The sequence below is a fragment of the Notamacropus eugenii genome, chromosome 3, assembly GCF_028372415.1.
Source record: "Notamacropus eugenii isolate mMacEug1 chromosome 3, mMacEug1.pri_v2, whole genome shotgun sequence".
In the NCBI taxonomy this organism is placed as follows: domain Eukaryota; kingdom Metazoa; phylum Chordata; class Mammalia; order Diprotodontia; family Macropodidae; genus Notamacropus; species Notamacropus eugenii.
Genome location: NC_092874.1, coordinates 135,502,588 through 135,520,377, shown reverse-complemented (window position 1 = coordinate 135,520,377; position 17,790 = coordinate 135,502,588). Strand labels below are relative to the sequence as shown.

The window sequence follows — 17,790 nt, the reverse complement described above, 5'->3', positions numbered from 1 at the left end:
GACAGAACTCAAGATAACTATATAAGATCTTTTACAGAGTGAGAAGATAAAAGTGGGAGTACAGGTGTTTTGAGGGGAAGAAAAGCTTCTCAGTGTGTGGAAGGCAATAGAGTTGTAGGGAAAAGTAAAATGATTACTACAAAACAGGCAGATCCAGAAAAATTGAGTTCAGGGCACAGGTTAGGGCTTGGAAAAGCAAGGAGCAGCAGAGAAACTTAGAGGCTGTGGTGAGTACAGAGTGGGAGTAAGAGAACAGTGAGAGTTGAAAGGAAAGGAGGGTTATGGTTAGGAATTTCAGAGTTACGAACTGTGGAAACAGAACATTGGTTGCTAATTATGACAAGTATATGAATACCCTTGTATGACTATGGAGAAATAAAGGTACAGATCATAATAATCCAAGATAATAACTCATCAACATGCATGGAGAAGTAAGGCTATTTACTGAGATTAATCTCAAAGGATTATAGGAAAAAAGCCAAATTATATCCATTAGAGATAGACATCAGAGTCTAGAATAGATTTTTTCCAAAGAGAATAGCCTAGAATACTTAGCCACACTGCATGTGACTCTGGGGCCTCCCAAAGTCAAAGCAAGCTCCAGAGCTGGTATACATAAAACCTAACCCAAGGTCTTGCACTAACTAGGGCTTAATAAAATATCTGCTCAGTGAATGTATTTAGTTCCATAAACGGCTGTTCACTTCAATTCATTATGCACTTTGTCAGACATTATCCGCTGGGGTTGAGTACTACTATCTCCCTTCCAGTAATGACTGAAAGAGTGAAGAAACATATATGATGCAAAAGGCAAGAGCAGAGATTTTTGAATGAACTCAAGAAATTAAATCAATGTTCATTACGACTGACATGTACTTCCTTGATGAAGGTCGCAGTTCATGACTGAATCTGTGCCTACTGTGCAACTTGCTTAGGTGACCAATGTTATGGAATCTGAACTAGGAGGTTGAAAGACACCCAAAGGACTCTGCCATATTTCAGTTATGTTATCCCTTCAAGTGTGTGGCTAATAAAAAAATGGGCAGCTTTTTCTCCTCATCACAATCCCACTTAAAGAGTTCTCTCTGAAAAGGAAAAAGCAAAAAACTGCCACCATCATGTGTTACTTTTGATACCAGAATTAGGACATTTAAAAATCACAGTTTTAGTGGCCAAGAAAACATGCATTTATTCATGATAAAGAACAGAAGCTATATTATCAAATGTTCAAAAGATCAATAAAAGTGAATAAATAAAGTCTTAGCTTTTACTAGTAGTTCAAAAATTTCCCTTACCTGCAAGCAACATTTGGATTAGCATTTCTTGAAAGCAGCAGTTCTACAGTCTTTAAAATCTGACTCTCAGAAGCATGTGCAGCACATGCAGCCATCAAAATAGTATACTGATCTATAGTGAAATAGAGAAAATACATATTAAGAAAAAAAGTACTAGTTATTTTAATAGTACATAACAAAAGAGTTAGTACAATACAGTGGTGGAATGTACAACTAACTTTATAGTTAGGAATTTAAGAGTACTGCTTGACATATACTAGTAAATAACTCGTGATCAGGTGAATTTTAGAGTTTAAAATGTTGAAGGTAGAATTATTTTAGGTGATGGTGAGGTCTCAGTAATGACCACTTATGGAAGTGGTTTAAGAACAAAACTAAAAATTCCTTGGAGTAAAGATTCGTGAACTGGGAGAGAAAAGGGCCCCCAACCTGAATATTGAAGTCACTAAGGTTGATGATAGAGGTTCAAATGGAGGATAAGACTGAACCAGGTAGATACTCAATTTACTGTGGAAGACTAAAATGGAGTTCCATTTAACACACACACACACACACACACACACACACACACACACGTATTTGTAATCACTGATATAAACAAATGGAGAGAACTTCAAAGAAGAAGAGGTTAGTGAATAAAGGTGACTTACAAAAATGGGTATATCTGATTTTTCTTGGCTCTATCTAGGGAATAGGCTCAACTAGAAGACAGCAATTCTAAGAAACAAGATAGAATTCTAAGGAAGTCAAATTATGAGATTTAAAATGGAGGAGGAGGAACTTAAAGAAAAAAATCCTTCGTAAGGAAGGGGACAAAAATAATTAATACAAATGAAAGTTTAAAGTTTAAACAAGATAGACTAGTCCTAAGTCATGAGGCTTTCTCATAAACCTGTACCCAGTTCTGCCCACTAGATTTCTTCATACATTTACAGGTAAGTAATAGAAACTTGCATTGTTGTGTGATCCTTTGATATTTTTTAGACTCCACTTCATAACCTGGGGTCCAACTTGTAAATCTGATTTGTGATGTAGTTTTAATTTGTTGTGGAAACTTACTAGTTGGCTTGCTAAACCTTCATGACTTGGTCTCCTGTAAATTCTGATAAGTGACCACTTTCTATCCCACTTCCAGATATATGGCTATCACTATCTAGATGGTTTCAAATTAGATCATTGGGTGGTTCTTTGCCTACCTTGCACCTTGAGAAAAGCTAACCACTATACAGATGGGCACAGGGAAGGGAGATAATCCTTGAAGAATTCTATCAAAATCTACCCAAAGCCCCAGTCAGTGGAGCAATAACTGCAAGTGCCTTGACAGCACAGTTGTTTCCTACTCTCAGTTGATGCCCAGGTATCAGATATTCTTTTCCACATACATTACCTAGATCCGTGAGGGGAAGCTCTGCCTTTCACATATCCTGCCCCCTCTCTTACTTATATTCTTACTGTAGGTTTCATTGCTGTACTTTGCTGGTCTCTGGTTGCAGTAAAAGTTAATGCACCACTATTATAGCCTTCTGTAATGACTCAGAGTCATTACTTGCTGTCAGAATCTAATCAAACCACTTAGATGAATAATAGGTCAAGCCTGGATAACTAATATATACCTTCATCTCAAAAGTCACTAACCAGGGCTGGAGCTAGGACTCTAGTCGTCCATACCTTCACAACCAAAGAGAGCAAGATCTGAGAATTCAATACCCCATGTCTCAGTGACAGGGAATTTCACTCTCATGGCATCCTTTGGGTCAATGATCAGGGCTAAGAAAAGGACTTTTGAGAGTAGTTCTGCTAATATCCCTGTAAATGAGGTGTTAAGAGTTGGTAACAATGGAAGCAGAAATAACTACCTATTAATTTCTTTAGTTTGAAGTTTTTTAAAAAAAAAATCACTACTCTTGTTCTTATATTATTTTAATTTCCATCTATTTCCTTTCCCCATATCCCCTACTAAAAAGAATTAAGGAGAAAGCAGGGCAGTTCAGCATAATTAACCAAAATATCAATGAAGTCTGATAATATGTGCAATGTAACGAATGTAATATAAACTCCCTAAGGTAATGGTCTGTCATTTTTGTCTATGCCTCCAGTGCTTGACTGACAGTAGATGCTTAATGCTTGTCGCTTGATTGATCTGGATCTACTGTCTCCCATTTCTGCAAAGAAGAGATGTGTTTTCTTAACTCTTCTTGTGGACCAAACTGAGTCATTGTAATTTACACAGCATTAATTTTTGTGGTTTTTTTCTCCCACTTACATTAGTTAGTTATGATGTCTAGTATTCTTGATTCCTCTCACTTCATTTTGCATCAGTTCACTGAAATCTTCCCATGCTTCAATGCATTCTTCATTTTCATCATTTGTTATAATGCTATAATAGCATTCCATTACATTCACGTACCACAATTTGTTTAGATATTCCAAGATCGATTGGCATTTACTTTGTTTTCACCCTTCATAGCTACAAAAAGTGCTGCTATGAGTATTTTAGTGTCTGTAAGGTCTTTTCATTGGTCAAAGGACATGGACATTTTAAGTCATTTTCAATAAAGGAATGAGAGGGGTGGTAAAGCGATCCCACCTCTCTGTTAACAGAAAGTTTCAAAATGTCTATTTTTTCAAATTTAATTTTGGTTGGTACTTAAAACACTACCTAGATGAAATTATTTTGATTATAACAAAGGGATTCATCAAGATAATATATATTAGTAATCAAATTTATCATGTGTTAATTCTTAAATATCTTACCCTTATCAAAGCTTGCATTAGCTCCTCTGTCCAACAAGATACGCACCAACTCCACATTAGCAATATTAACAGCACACATAAGAGGAGTCCATCCAAACTGAAAACTGGATTCCACACTCATTCCTGTAAACATAAAAATAAGTCCTAGGATTAGAATGAACCTTGTAAGAATCTCCAAAGGCTGTGAAATGCACTTTTATTTTGAGTGAGAAAATAAATACTGCTTTGTCACTATTGTTGTGACTTCAAACAACGTAAAAATTTTGAGAGCTTCAGTTTCTTCTTGGAGAGATGGATTAGATGATTTTTTGGGTTCCTGTCAGCTCTAAAATTCAGGGGCTCTATCACCATAGCTAACATACATTTTAACCAAAACATATTTAGATTTAAAGAATATATAAAATGAAGACATATATTTCTTATCATAGTAGAAGCCCTCGATGACAATGACTTTGAGAGGCAGAACATCTGTGTTAAAGGCTACCTCATATGACCCCTAGAAGAATATATGAAAATACATTTTAATGGCAAGTAGCATGATATTAAAATAATTAAATTATGTAAAGAAACTTCACAGTGTATAAATACCCAACTTTCAACTTTGCATTCTGTCATTATTCTTCTATTACACACATAGATATAGGCAAGACTGCCGGATTTAACTTTAGGAGACTTTTCCTTTGACTCAGAGCATTTACTCATTTAAGTTTTCTGGACCTCATTTTTCTCAGCTATAAAATGAGAGGGTTGAATTAACTCAAAGGTCTCTTCCAGCTCTATATCTCTTATCCCATGAACCAGCTGGGATGAAGTTTCTTTCTCTACTTTGAGGCTATTCTCCTCTCCTACTCCCACCCCCCTTTCCTAAATACATTTAAACCTTTGGATCCAAGACACCAACATATGGCTATCACAAACGAGTATCTGATCCAACATAATTCCCCACCACCTCTGCTTTTGCTTTGGGAAATTCATGCTTATATCTGACCTGCTCCTTCCCTTCTTTCTCACACCTCATATCCAAGTTATTTCCACTTCAATCTGCAGTTATATTTATGCTTCACACATTACCCAACACTTTAATTTTGCGATCTCATTGACCTGACTTCTTCCAGGGGTACTGACTGCAATGTAATTAAGCCTATACAACGTTTGTCCATGTCTTCCCATAAATTCTCCATAGAGGATCCAGCCAATGTGCTGGGGGCCTTCCTCTGGATATCTTTATGTGAGATGGAATAAACCACAATCTGCTTCTCTCTCTTACTGCAAGACTGGCCCAATTCCTTTTCCACTTATAGATGTGATAACATTTTATATCATTTTCCTGCAGTTTATTAGTAATATGCCACATTCTACCAATATCCACCATGCATGTATCTCTGTACTGCCCTTTGGGAAATCCACACAAATTAAGAATTTCCTCAAAATTTTTATGCCTACTGACCTCCACTAAAGATCTCTTTCAAACAAAATTGGCTTACCTGAGAGGATTCAGGTCACCAACTGTGCTATTTGTTTACAACCCAAAAGACCCCAAGGTAAAGACAGCAGTTTCTGGGGATGATGGGCCACTCCTGTGAAACAGGCCACCTGAAAACATTGTGATTATTGGGCCTTATCATGACCTCTGTAGGTAAACCCTCAGGATACCTACATTTTCTATGCATAATGCAGTAGAACTCTTTTACTTGTAACATCTTCAATTAGAATTTAAGTTCACTGAGGACAAGAACTGTATTTTTTTTCTATCAGTATCCCTAATGCTTAGCACAGTACTTGTCTTTAAGTAAGCACTTATATGGATTTTTAAAAATGCCTATTTATTAAAACAAATGACAGCAGTACAGTCTCTTTGAGAAAAACTTTATAAATATTTTATAAGAAAACAAACAAACAAAAAAAACCACGGTCAGGTATGATATAGGCATATATATGCCGTTCTCCTCAACTTGCTATGGATTCTTAACACAGACGTTATGAAGGATTAAGTCAGTTACGTGAAATAGCAGATATTCGACATTCTACCTCCAACTTGTATGTCTTTGGACAAGTGGTCTCCCATTCCTGGAATTCCCTTTCCTCTTCTCACACATGCCTATTGGCTCAGCTAAACCACCATCTCTTCTGAGAGGCCTTTCTTGATCTTCACAACTTTGAGTGTTTTTCCTTATTACCACCACCTGCCTCCTGTCATTTTGAATCTACTTCGTACATGTTCATATACGTAATCAGGTAACCTCTATTAGCCTGAACTAGAATGTAAGCAAGCTTCTTAAGGGAAGGGACTATTTTGTCTTTGTACATCCAGCGCCTAGCACACTTGGTATATATTAGGCACTTATATACTTGTTGAACTGAACTAGTCTGCCGTGTTCAGACCATATAAGGAATATCACATATCATTCTTGATGCCAAAGTTTAGAAAGCATATGAAAAACCGGAAGATGTACAAACAATGCTAAATGGGATGATAAAGGACTAAAAGTTATACTACACAAAGTCTGGTTCAAGGAATTGGGGATGGATAAACTTAAGAAGAGACTTTTTGGTGGGAGAAACGAGAGGTAGAGATGATATATCTACGAGAATTATCATGTGGACAAGAAAATCAAACCTGTTTTGTTTGGCTCCAGAAGACAGTTCTAGGAACAATGGATGGAACTTATACATTGGCATATTCTGACTTGATTAAAGGTAAAACATCCTGTCAATCACAGTTCCCCAAAAGCTGAATGAGGCTCAGGAGTTAATTCCTTGGTACTGAACTTTTTAAAGACAAGGCTAAGTGACCACCAATAATGTTATTAAGGATATTTCCATACAGGCACAGACTGAACAAGATGTCTTCCCTCCTGAGATTCTATGATTAAATGATAATGAAAATATTTTAGAATACGCAAAAATACATATCTGGGAGTTTTGAAGCAGAAAGAGGAAAGGGTTGGATAAAAGTTAAACAAGAGAATACCTTTAGGATAAGAACAAAGTTCGAAGGAAGAATATCTGCAGAAATATTTACTTTTTGACATTGCACTTAAATTTTGAACTTTTTTTATATAGGGCAGAGGTTCCCTCCCCCCAGTGAGAAAATACATGCAAATACTATGAACACAAACTACTTTGCCCTCACTGCTCCTGGAGCTAGACCTATCAACTATATTACAAGGGATCATAAATGCAGACCTGTAACTGATCTTATAAGTCACCTAGTTCAGTTCCCTCATTTTAAAGTTAAGGAACTGAGGTTTTGAGAGGTGACATGTCCAAGGTCACACAGAAAGTAATAGAGCCAATATTTTTAACTCAGGTCCTCTCCAAACCCAACCTATCTTCCACCATGCCACACCAGCTCTGAGAATGTTAGAAGAGAATAGGGGAATAAAATTTAAGAGTTCCAGGACTTTGGCATTACTCAAAACTCTTAATAGTAAAGTCTCAGATTAAAAGAAAGGGCTGTATCTGTTTTACTTAGAATATAGGGACTGGACATATAATTTCATTGGCACAAACAAATCCTGGATAAGGAAAACTCTCTCTATTAATGTAGGTTGGCATCTTATCTGTAATCAGTAGTCTTACAGAGTAATCTGTAAGGACCTGAATGCAGATTCTCTATGTACCACATTATTTTACCTTTCTGTTTTACCTATTATAAATCTACATTTCTTTAATACCACTTATCAGTATGCTCAAGATCTTACATTTTGCCATAGTACAGTTCAACCGCTTATACATTTCTCAACTGAATATCAATTTCAAAAAGCGGAAGCATATATATGCTTTGTCTGAGTTATATTATACTTTTAAAAACCATTATTACTAGTTTGGTATATTTACATTATGTTATACATATGTATAGATACAATATATTTATTTGCCCTTAAATTTAGAAAAGATTACCCAACTACTTTATTTCTAAAGTTCCAACTGGCCAGTCTAGTGTAAGATCTTTCAGGTTAGGTTGATATAACATCATTAAAAGGAAGTTTCACAAAGTAATACTATTTACAAAAGATATTATTTTTCCAATTTCAATGCTGAAAAATTAAATACAACTGATTCCCAAATGTCAGCCTCCGCTAACATATGATATTACCTAATTTGAGAGTTCCCTATACCAATAAAACCAGATTTCATTCCTCTCTCCCTATCCAAAATTTCTACTGTCATTCATATAGTGATAGTCACTATGAGAACATGTTTTTTCCTACAAGCTTTCTGTTAAAGTTTCCAATAATTCTAACTGAAAATAAGTGGCTAATGGGTAGTGAACTGTTGTTTCTACTTATATCCTTTTTCCTTAGCTTGTACAAAAACTCTGTTTTTCATGCTTTCTCAACTGAGTGTGGTGGAGAGGTGTGGAGGGAAAGGACGGTTTCATTTGAAAAAAATAAAGTAAAATTACTATCAATCTTATTTCCAATATTAAGAAAACAAAATTGTTCTGCTAGTCTTGCTTTTATGCATTCATTAATGCACTTGACTAATATTTACTGAGTAGCTACTATGTGCTCAACATTGAGGGAGACATTATGAGATAATGTAAAGCAATTATTCTCAGTTCTCCAAGCTCAAAACCTTAAAGCCATCTTTAATTCCTGATTCTCATCAATGTAGCAGGTTACATTTATGTTGCACTTGAAGGTTTGCAAAGTATGTTACATACAATTGACCTCATTTGGTCCTCTTGATAAGCCTGTGAAGGTTTATTTTCTTGTTACATATTATGATTATCTCCATTTTACAAACGACTATACGGAAAACTCAAAAAGTTAGGTGACCTTCCTATGGTCACACAGCTAGTAAGTGCCAGAAGAGTGATGACGATTCCAGCTTTTTGACTTCAGTCCTAGTGCAATGCTGCCTCAGTCAAGTTCCTGTCAAGGGCTTCTGAAGTTGATCTTTTCCTTTCTATTGCCATCACCCTTGTTCATCACTTCACATCTGAATATTGTGATCCTCTCCAGGTTAGTCTCCTTGACACCTATTCCTATTCTCCCCATTCCATCTTGAAGGCTGCTGCAAAACTCTCAATTCTGGGAAAGACAGGAAAGATGGATGGATTTCACCCTGAGCTGAATAGGAGAGCAGGAAATGGCACAGTTCTATTAATGATCTCAAGCTTCCTATGAAAACAAAGACCCATCTTTTTAATACCAAAATTCTCCTGGTACTGCTTCTGGCTTAAACTAACTCCAAAGAATTAAAATTGAAAATCAACAAAGGGAAATAGAAAGGTGAATGATAGTAACTTCCAAAAATGGGAATTGGAATATCACTGGGTTAATTATTTGAACTCATTGGAACTTAATTATACAGAGAAAATGGAAGATCCTCTGAGAAAAGGAAGGCATTAGTAGCTGGCAGGGCCAAGAAAGATTTCTCGGAATAGGTGGAATTTGAAATGGGTCTTAAGTGGAAACCAAGAGGCCAACATCAGGGGGCTGAACATTTCAGACTTGAGGTATAGCCAGTGTAAAAGAATGAAGAAAGGTGGTGGGATGTAGAAAACATTTGTAGAACTTAATAGTAACATTTTTACTTTCAGCCTTAGATATTTTTGTGTTTGTATCCAGAAATACTCAACGTGAAAAGATTATGCAGAAAGAGAAAAAATAAATTCAGGGGAGCCAATGAAACAAATCCCTTTGTCCTCTAGTTCATGACAGGACATTTAAAAATGGGGGGACTCTGAGTTGTCACAATTTTGTCAAAGGAAAATTAACTTGAGTCCACAACTTTTCTCTCACCAGAATTCAGAAGTTCTTCAACCAGCGACACATCTCCTGAAGTCAAAGCTTTCTTAAAGGTTTCATCTCTTTCTTCAGTCGCTAAGGACCCTTTCGTTGTCTGAAGAAACAAAAAGGAATTAGATTTTAAAGGTTGGAAGAGACCCTCAGCCGCCACTGAGTTCAAATGCTCCAAAAAAGGGATATCGAACTTGCTTCTTACTCATGTGCAGCCTTAGAACACAACACCAAGCAGACACTTTAGTTTGGCATTTTTTTAAAAAGGGAATCTCCTCTTTTATCATCTTTTTAGGACAAAAATATCACACATGACACGTTTATCACGCACTTTTTGTTAACCGGTTGTCGTTAAACATAATGGTCAAGATGAAAAGAAGGTTTTTAGAAACAGCAAAGTGAAACGCAGCTGCGCTCTGGGATTCTGCAATAACTCCCAGAACAGCAGAGCTAAACCCAGGGGTGGCGAGGACGGTCCTTCTTCCTACAAGAAGGGACAACAAGAACAACCAGAAGCTTGGGGGGATTTGGAGAACCTCGTAACCTCACAAGCTGAGGCCCCGGAGGGTCACGAGGCCTCGGGCTCAACCAGGGCCCAGATCCGGGCCGGGCCTCGGCCTCGCCTGGCCTAGGGGTGGGGACAAAACCGGGGCGGGGCCTTGCCCTCTACCTGAGGTGGACGATCCATGTACCCGATATCCCAGTAGTCCTCTTCGCTGTCGCTGCTCTCGCCTCCCCCGGCCACCACCAGGTTGCCCAGAGAGCCCGCCATCTTTGGCCAAGGGCGCCCGAGGCTCCAGGAAGCCGCCCCGGCCTCTTCTGCCCCTTCGCGCCCAGCCCAGCCCAGCCTAGGGCCCGCCGCGCCTGCGTAGTCGGGGCGCGTGGGGAAGGCCTAGGACGGCGACGCCGAGGCGCCGGCAGCACGGGCATGCGCACTTTTGACCCCTCCCCTCCCCCCACCCCGCCTCCGCGTCCCGCGAGCATCCCCGCCGGGAACCAGGCACGTGGTGCATCCCAACTTGTAGTGTTGCGTGGGAGGAGAGGCTGGCCTTCTCATCCCGGAACCGGAACCGGGCTGGGCAGAACTCTGCCGAGGAGTCCAGGCCGCTCACTCTGCAGAGGTCCAGAGCTGCCTAGCACTGGCCGGATTGGAAGCGTTGTCTTCTGGGCTGCAGAGGGCACGACCATTTTGTACATTGTTCTGTTTAAGTTGATAATAGTAATAGCCAGTGTGTGGATGGCGCTAACTGCGTGTCAGGCGCTCGGCCCAGCGCTTCACAACAACCCAGGGACGTTACTATAATCACTTTATAAACGAGGAAACTGAGGCAAACAAAGGTTCAGTGACTTGCCCAGGGTCAACTCTGCATCGGAACCACCATCTTTCAGGCTCCAGGCTCAGAATAAGAACTAAAATGAACGAATTTAAGAATTTATGAATGCACTTAGTGGTGCGAAGCATTGTGCCAAGAACTGGAAATACAAACAGAAAAGCAAGACTCTAGGCCCTGCCCTGAAGGGACCCTCATCCTAAAAAAGGAGAAACAGCTGCTTTTCTTTAGAGCTAGGTTCCAATTACTTACAGAGTGAAATGGGGCATGTCTTGCTTATTTGCATCAGGCTGGAACCAATGGCCATATTTTTACATAATTATTGCTTCCGCTAGTGTATTTTACTGTGCATCAGTTCATACGAGTCTTTCCAAGCTTCAGTGGAGGTCCACAATTAAAGGCTTTCAGCCATTTGTCTGGTGTTTTTGTGCAAAGGAATTTGTTGTCAAGCATACCTAGGTCTAGAAAGCCATTGTACTTTGACATTCTGCCTTGCTGTTACTTCATGTTGGACTAAGACAAGGCCTATAAATTGTATAGGGGTTCCAGCTTCTCTTGCATGAGCTCTCTGGTCAGCCTTCCTGTCTTGAAAGGGGCTCAAGAATTTAAAGCATTCTTGAGTTCAGTATTCCAGGCTAATCTCCTCAGCATCCTTCATCTCCCTGGTTACTTGACTCTTATCCTCATGTACTATCTTGAGAACTTAAAAATAACATGAATGAAAGAAGCAGTCACTGGATAAGATTGGGTCTTCATTTGCTAAATACTCTCTGTATACTTTAAACATTTTTTTCATTTAGTAGAAATCTAGTTTGATACACTTTTTTGACACAGGCATGCTGCTTTAATTTTAAAAATAGAATCTAATGTTATTCACTGTATTTGGAGTGAGATTTGTTGTCTTTGGGCTTAATTTATGCTCTTTGGTATATAGTTCTTTTGGATTTTTTTTTTCAGGGAAAGGGGGAGAAGGGCAACTTATCGAGAATGGGATAATTTAATTGTAGTATGGTAGTAGTGATGGGAATGACGGTAGGGAAGTGAACTCAAATAACATCTTCCTGAAGCTATCTGTCTCCAGAAGCCTCTCCAAATTTATCGATTGTTACAACTGGAAGAAACCTTTCTCTGTATGAATAGATGAAAAAAGCTAAGTTATTAGATACAAATTGATCAACAAGCATTTATTAAGCACTTACTGTGTGACCGGCACAATGCTGGTTCCTGGGATTACAAAAACAAACATGAAGCAATCTGTCCCTTCCTTCAATGTGTTTACTTTCTGTAGTTGGAGACATGAATCATGTATGAAGCCTATAAAAAATAAATACAAGGTAAATTTATGGAAGGGATCAGAAAAGGCTTACTGGGGTATTTGAACAGCTTTCAAGGGAAAAAATAAAGATTTTTAGAGTTGGAGGTAAGATGGGAATGCATGTGGCATAGACAGTGCAAAGACTCAGAAGAAATAGAGACTCCTATATTTATTAGGAACAGCAGTAAGGACAGTTTCATTAGGCTGCAGAGTGTGGGATGGAAGTCATATGTAATTAGGCTGGGAACAGCTTTAAAAGCCTAACAGAGAAAGCTCAGACCCTAGAAGCAATAAGGAGCCATTGGAGTTTATTAAATAGGGAAGTGACATGGTTCAAACTAAGTAAAACTTTTCAATAAGTTGTGGGAAAAGACTTGAGGTTAGGAGGCCATTTAGGAGGTTGTGCTGTTGAGTGTGTTGAGCGAGAAGAGATACAAATGAAAAATTTTTAGGGAGCTTACGTTGTCTTAGAATGAGACAACAAAATGAGGAGGAATGAGTAGGTGGAGCCCTAGAAGAACTGACTGACATGCCATTAACAGTACTAAAGGCAATATTGTTTTGATTTTAGTTCCCAGAGGAAGTGATGGAAAATAGAGGAACAGTGTTATGACATCAGGGCTGATGACAAGATGGCTAGTTATCATCTTGGACATGTTGCTTAAATGTCTTGTAACAATTTCCTCATCTACAAAATAAGAAAGTTAGGCTAGATGACTTTTGAGGTCTCTTTTAGCTCAGAATGTATGATTCTATAAATGTGAAAAATGCCTGAGGTGGGCATGATATACTGGGCCATGTGAGTTTGTATTCTCCAGCCAGGGCAGTGCAAGTCCCAGGGTGGGAATTCCAAAGCTGAATGGCTATAGTATTTGACCCTGTGAAAAACTCTTCCCTCTCTTCTCCCTTGAATTTAGTGACAGTACACTTTCCTAGTTTTACACCCATTTCTTGCTGATTTGTCATTTTAATATCTTACTTCGGGTGTTTCCCAAGGTTCTGTCTTTGACTTTCTTCTCATCTTTCCATAGCAACATCATTCATTACTGTGTAACTTAAAAATCTCTAGCTCTAGCCCCCAACCTCTCTCCTGAGTTCTCGAACTTCATCTCCAACTATCTTCAACATAACTCTCTACCCAGATGTCCCACCAGCACTTCATAATCATTATATCCAAAACTTGAATCCTTCCCCCCACCACAAAAGAAATTGTTCTGTCATTTGACATCACTATTTCTGTCAGTATCACTGTTAGTGATGTTGCAACTCATGTTCCAAGTTTATCAACAATCTCTTAATTGATAATCTGGTGACCTCTCAAACCTCATCCCTCTTGACCCCCATATAGCATTTGCTACTGTTGACCATACTCTTTTCCCAGATATTCTCACTTCTCTGTTTTTGGAGTTTTTTGCAGAGAGGGGGTTGGAGGAGGCTTTTTGCCAGTTTTTGGTGACACTGTTCTCTATTGAACTTCCTTCTATCTATCTGATTACTTAATTTTAGGTTCATGTGATGGACCATCTATAGTATCATATCCCCTTACTGTGGGTATACCCCGAGGATCTATCTCAGACCTTCTCTCCCTATATTTTCTTGATAGACTCATAAGCTTCCGTATGTTTCATTGTTATATCTATGCTGATGATTTCCAGTCTACCTATTTAGTCCTCATCTCTCTCCTGCTCTCTAACCAGACATCATCAACTACCTATTGTATGTTTCAAACTGGATGCTATGTAAAGATGTCAAATTCAGTATATTCAAAACAAAATTCATGTTTCTCTCTCCTGAGCTTCCCAGTTTCTGCCAAGGGCATCAGCATCCTAGAAAGTCACCCAGGTCTACAAGCTCTACTTTTTCAATTCCAAGTGTTCATTTACCCCACGTATCCAATCAGTTGCTAAATTTTGTCTTGTCTTCCTTAGATGTTATCTCTCCTGGTTCCCTCCTGTCCACTCATGTAGCCATGAACCTAGTTCCCCTAAGGACTCATCACCTCTTGCCTAGACTAGTACCGTAGTCTTCTGATTGCTTTCCTCATCTTGTTTCTCCTGCCCCAATCCATCCTTCAGACAACCACCAGAGTGATTTTCCTAAATTACAAATCTGATCAAATCAGTCCTCTACTCAAAAAGTTCCAGAGGCTTCCTATTATCTCTGGGATTTGGCATTTAAAAATCTTCACATCCTGACTCCAACCTCCTCTTCCAGCTTTGTTTTACATTACTCCCATTCATGTACTCTACTGTCCAGTCAAACTACCCTTCCTCTTCCTTGTACAGAGCACTTCATTTCGCTTTTCCTTCTCCATACTTTTATATCGGCTATCCCTGACATCTGGAATGTACTTCCACCTAGAGGCTGACCTTTAGAAATCCCTGGTTTCTTTCCAAGCTCTGCTCCAGCACTACCTTCTATATGAAGCCTTTCCTGATTCCCCACTGGTTAGTGCCTTTTCTCCCCAAATTACCTTATATCTATTTTGTATGTGTGTTTTATATATTTATATACGTACATATTGTCTTCACTTCTTTGTTTCCCCAGTGACTAGCACAGAAATTGAGATTAACTTTGATACTATCCTCTCTCTTACTTCTTATATACAGTTGGTTACCAAGTCCAGTTCCCTCCCTCTCATCCATATCTCTTGCATTTGTTCCCTCTTCTCTGTTCCCACCATCAGCACCAGAAGACATATCCTCTCTGGAAATTTATGGTATCCTCCTCTATCGTCCCTCTGCTCATTCTACCCTTCAAATCATACTTTACTAGATTCAGGCTTTTTTAATGCATATATCTGATTACTCACTTATTCCTCTGTTGCTAGAAAGGCTTTTGCAGTTCCCCATTGACAACCAAAGTTGATGTCTTTTTCCTGGTATTGAAGCTCTTTCCCAATTTGGTACTACTCTAACTTTCCAGCCTTTTTTCCTATTACATTCTCTTCTCTACAGACTCTGTCCTAAAGCCAAATTGTGCTACTGACCACCCCCTATTTATGTTGCAGTGTTTCCCATCTCTGTGACTATGCCTGAATTACTAACCATCCTTTAAAGATTTTCTTAAATATCACTTTACCCTTACCCTCCCCTAACCCCATCCCATTCATTACTTAAGCCCAGTTAAAGGGTTAATGCCTTTGTTCCTTGGATTTCGTGTTCACTTTCGTTTGTACCTCTCAGGCACTCCTGCATTTATGATCTATTATGCTGATCATTGCAAATATCTCACATAGGATCATAGATTTGGATTTGGAAGAGACCTTAGAGGCTACCAAGTTCAACTCTCTCATTATATAGGTGAGGAAACTGAAACACAATTTAGGTGACTCACTCAGAGATACCCAGTTAATATAGTAAGTATATGAGTTAAGTTTTGAACTCAGATCTTCTTGAATCCAAGTCCATCTGCCCTTCCTAGAACTGTGAGCTTCATGGGGATAGGACCACAATATCTGAACTTTTATTTCACCCAGTATCTAGCAAAGCACTTTCTACATGGTGTTAGAATCCCTGTTTTACAGATAAGGAAATTGAGACTCACATATTTGCAAAGGTCACATAGTATCTATCTGAGGTAAAGTTCAAACCCAGGTCTCTTGGTTTAAACCTCACTAGAATTAGCAGTCCCAGTGCTAGAGAACTGTCCAGTATGCCATGTCTGTCTTCCACTCAGCTGTCTCCCAACCCTCCCCCATTCGGTAAACTCCAGGTAATAGAGGTTTCTACTCAGTGGCCCTTTTACCTCCAGGATCAAATATAAAATCTGTTTGCCTTTTAAAGCTCTTCATCATCTGGCTTCTTCCTAACTTTCCAGTTTTCTTATACCTTACTTCCCTCTATTCTGAGATCCAGTGACAACTGGCCTCCTTGCTTCCATAGGAAATTCCACTTCCTGACTGCATTTTCACTGACTCTATCCTATGCCTGGACTGTTCTCACTTCTCATCTCTGCCTCAGCTAAAACCTCTCCTTCTGCAAGAAACCTTTCCTGGTCCCCATTAATGAGGGATCTTCCCTCTGAGATTATCTCTAATTTATGCTGTGTGTGTGTGTGTGTGTGTGTGCGTGTGTGTGTATTTGTACATCTCTCCTATTAGATGGTCAACTTTTTGAAGGGAGGAACTCTTTTTCTTTCCTGGAAGCCCCAATGCTGAGTGCAGGGCACATAGTAGATGTTTATTAAATGCTGGTCAAGTATGTGCTTCATGAGGTGTCACATGTGCATTCTTCTCTGTCTATGCTCCACGGAACCACATTCTTTTTTATATGTCAATAGCCCTCTTAAATCCTCTGTGGTCAGGAGTGACCCAGAATCAGCTGGCATATGGAAATTAGAAGGAACCAAGAAATATTTTTTGTTTTTTTCTTTTCCATTTTTTTTTAGGTTTTGTTGATGTTTTGTTTTATATTTCACTTTTTCAGATTACTCTCACCTAATGAGAAGCCTTTTGTAACCAAGAAAAATAATTAAATAAAAATAATAATATGGTGACATCGTCTGAAAAATACATAAAACATTCCACATCTGTAGCATCCTCCCTCTATTTTTTAAAGTTAACTTTAACCCTTTTTCTCTTCCTCCCACTCTCAACACCATTAAAAAAGAAGAAAGCAAAACAAGTTTCTTGTAACATTTTTGTAGTCAAGCAAAACAAATTCCCAGTGTCTATAGACAGAAATATATCTCATTTTCTAGCTTAAATCCTTCACCTTTCTGTAATGGATGGCATGTGTTCTGGAACCATGAATGATCATTGTACTGATGATCATAGTTTTTACAGATTTTAAAGGTTTTTTTGTTTTTGTTTTTACAGGGTTGTTGTTATTGTGTAAATTGTTCTGGTTCTTCTCATTTCATTCTTCATTAGTTTATTTGTTGTTGTTGTTAGTGGTTTTAGTTGTGTCCAGCTCTGTGAATCTGTAGTTTTCTTGATGCTAGAGTGATTTGCCATCTCCTTCTCTAATTTATTTTACAGATGAAGAAACTGAGGTGAACAGGATTAAGTGACATACCCAGGATCACACAGCTAGTAAGTATTTGAAGCCGTATTTGACTTCATGAAGATGAGTCTTCCTGACTCCCAGCTTTGCACTTTATTCACTGTGCCCCTTCATTAATTTACAAAAATTATTCATGTTTATAATAATGATTTTATAGTATAAATTGTTCTTATGGTTTTGTTTACTTCATTCTTCATCAGTTTGCATAAACCTCTGCATTCCTTTTTGATATTATCTATTTCCTTATTTCTCATAGCATAACAATACTCCATCGTGTTCACATACCACAACTTAGCCATTCCTCAACTGATAGACATGCCTTTTGTTCCAGTTTTTGCC

The 17,790-nt window shown here is 38.5% G+C and overlaps 1 protein-coding gene across 2 annotated transcripts in view; it reads right to left on the bottom strand.

Annotated features, from left to right (window-relative positions):
- ASZ1 (ankyrin repeat, SAM and basic leucine zipper domain containing 1) overlaps window positions 1-10,749 on the bottom strand; it is a 91,353-nt gene extending 80,604 nt beyond the window's left edge. For both annotated transcript variants that reach the window (XM_072652956.1, XM_072652957.1), the window contains exons 1-4: window positions 10,470-10,749; window positions 9,803-9,902; window positions 4,050-4,172; window positions 1,296-1,407 (exon numbers count right to left, since the gene is read on the bottom strand). In XM_072652956.1, the coding sequence (XP_072509057.1) occupies window positions 1,296-1,407; window positions 4,050-4,172; window positions 9,803-9,902; window positions 10,470-10,571 (437 nt within the window). In that variant the 5' untranslated portion in view covers window positions 10,572-10,749. The remainder of the gene's footprint in view (window positions 1-1,295; window positions 1,408-4,049; window positions 4,173-9,802; window positions 9,903-10,469) is intronic.
- Window positions 10,750-17,790: the final 7,041 nt, after the last annotated feature.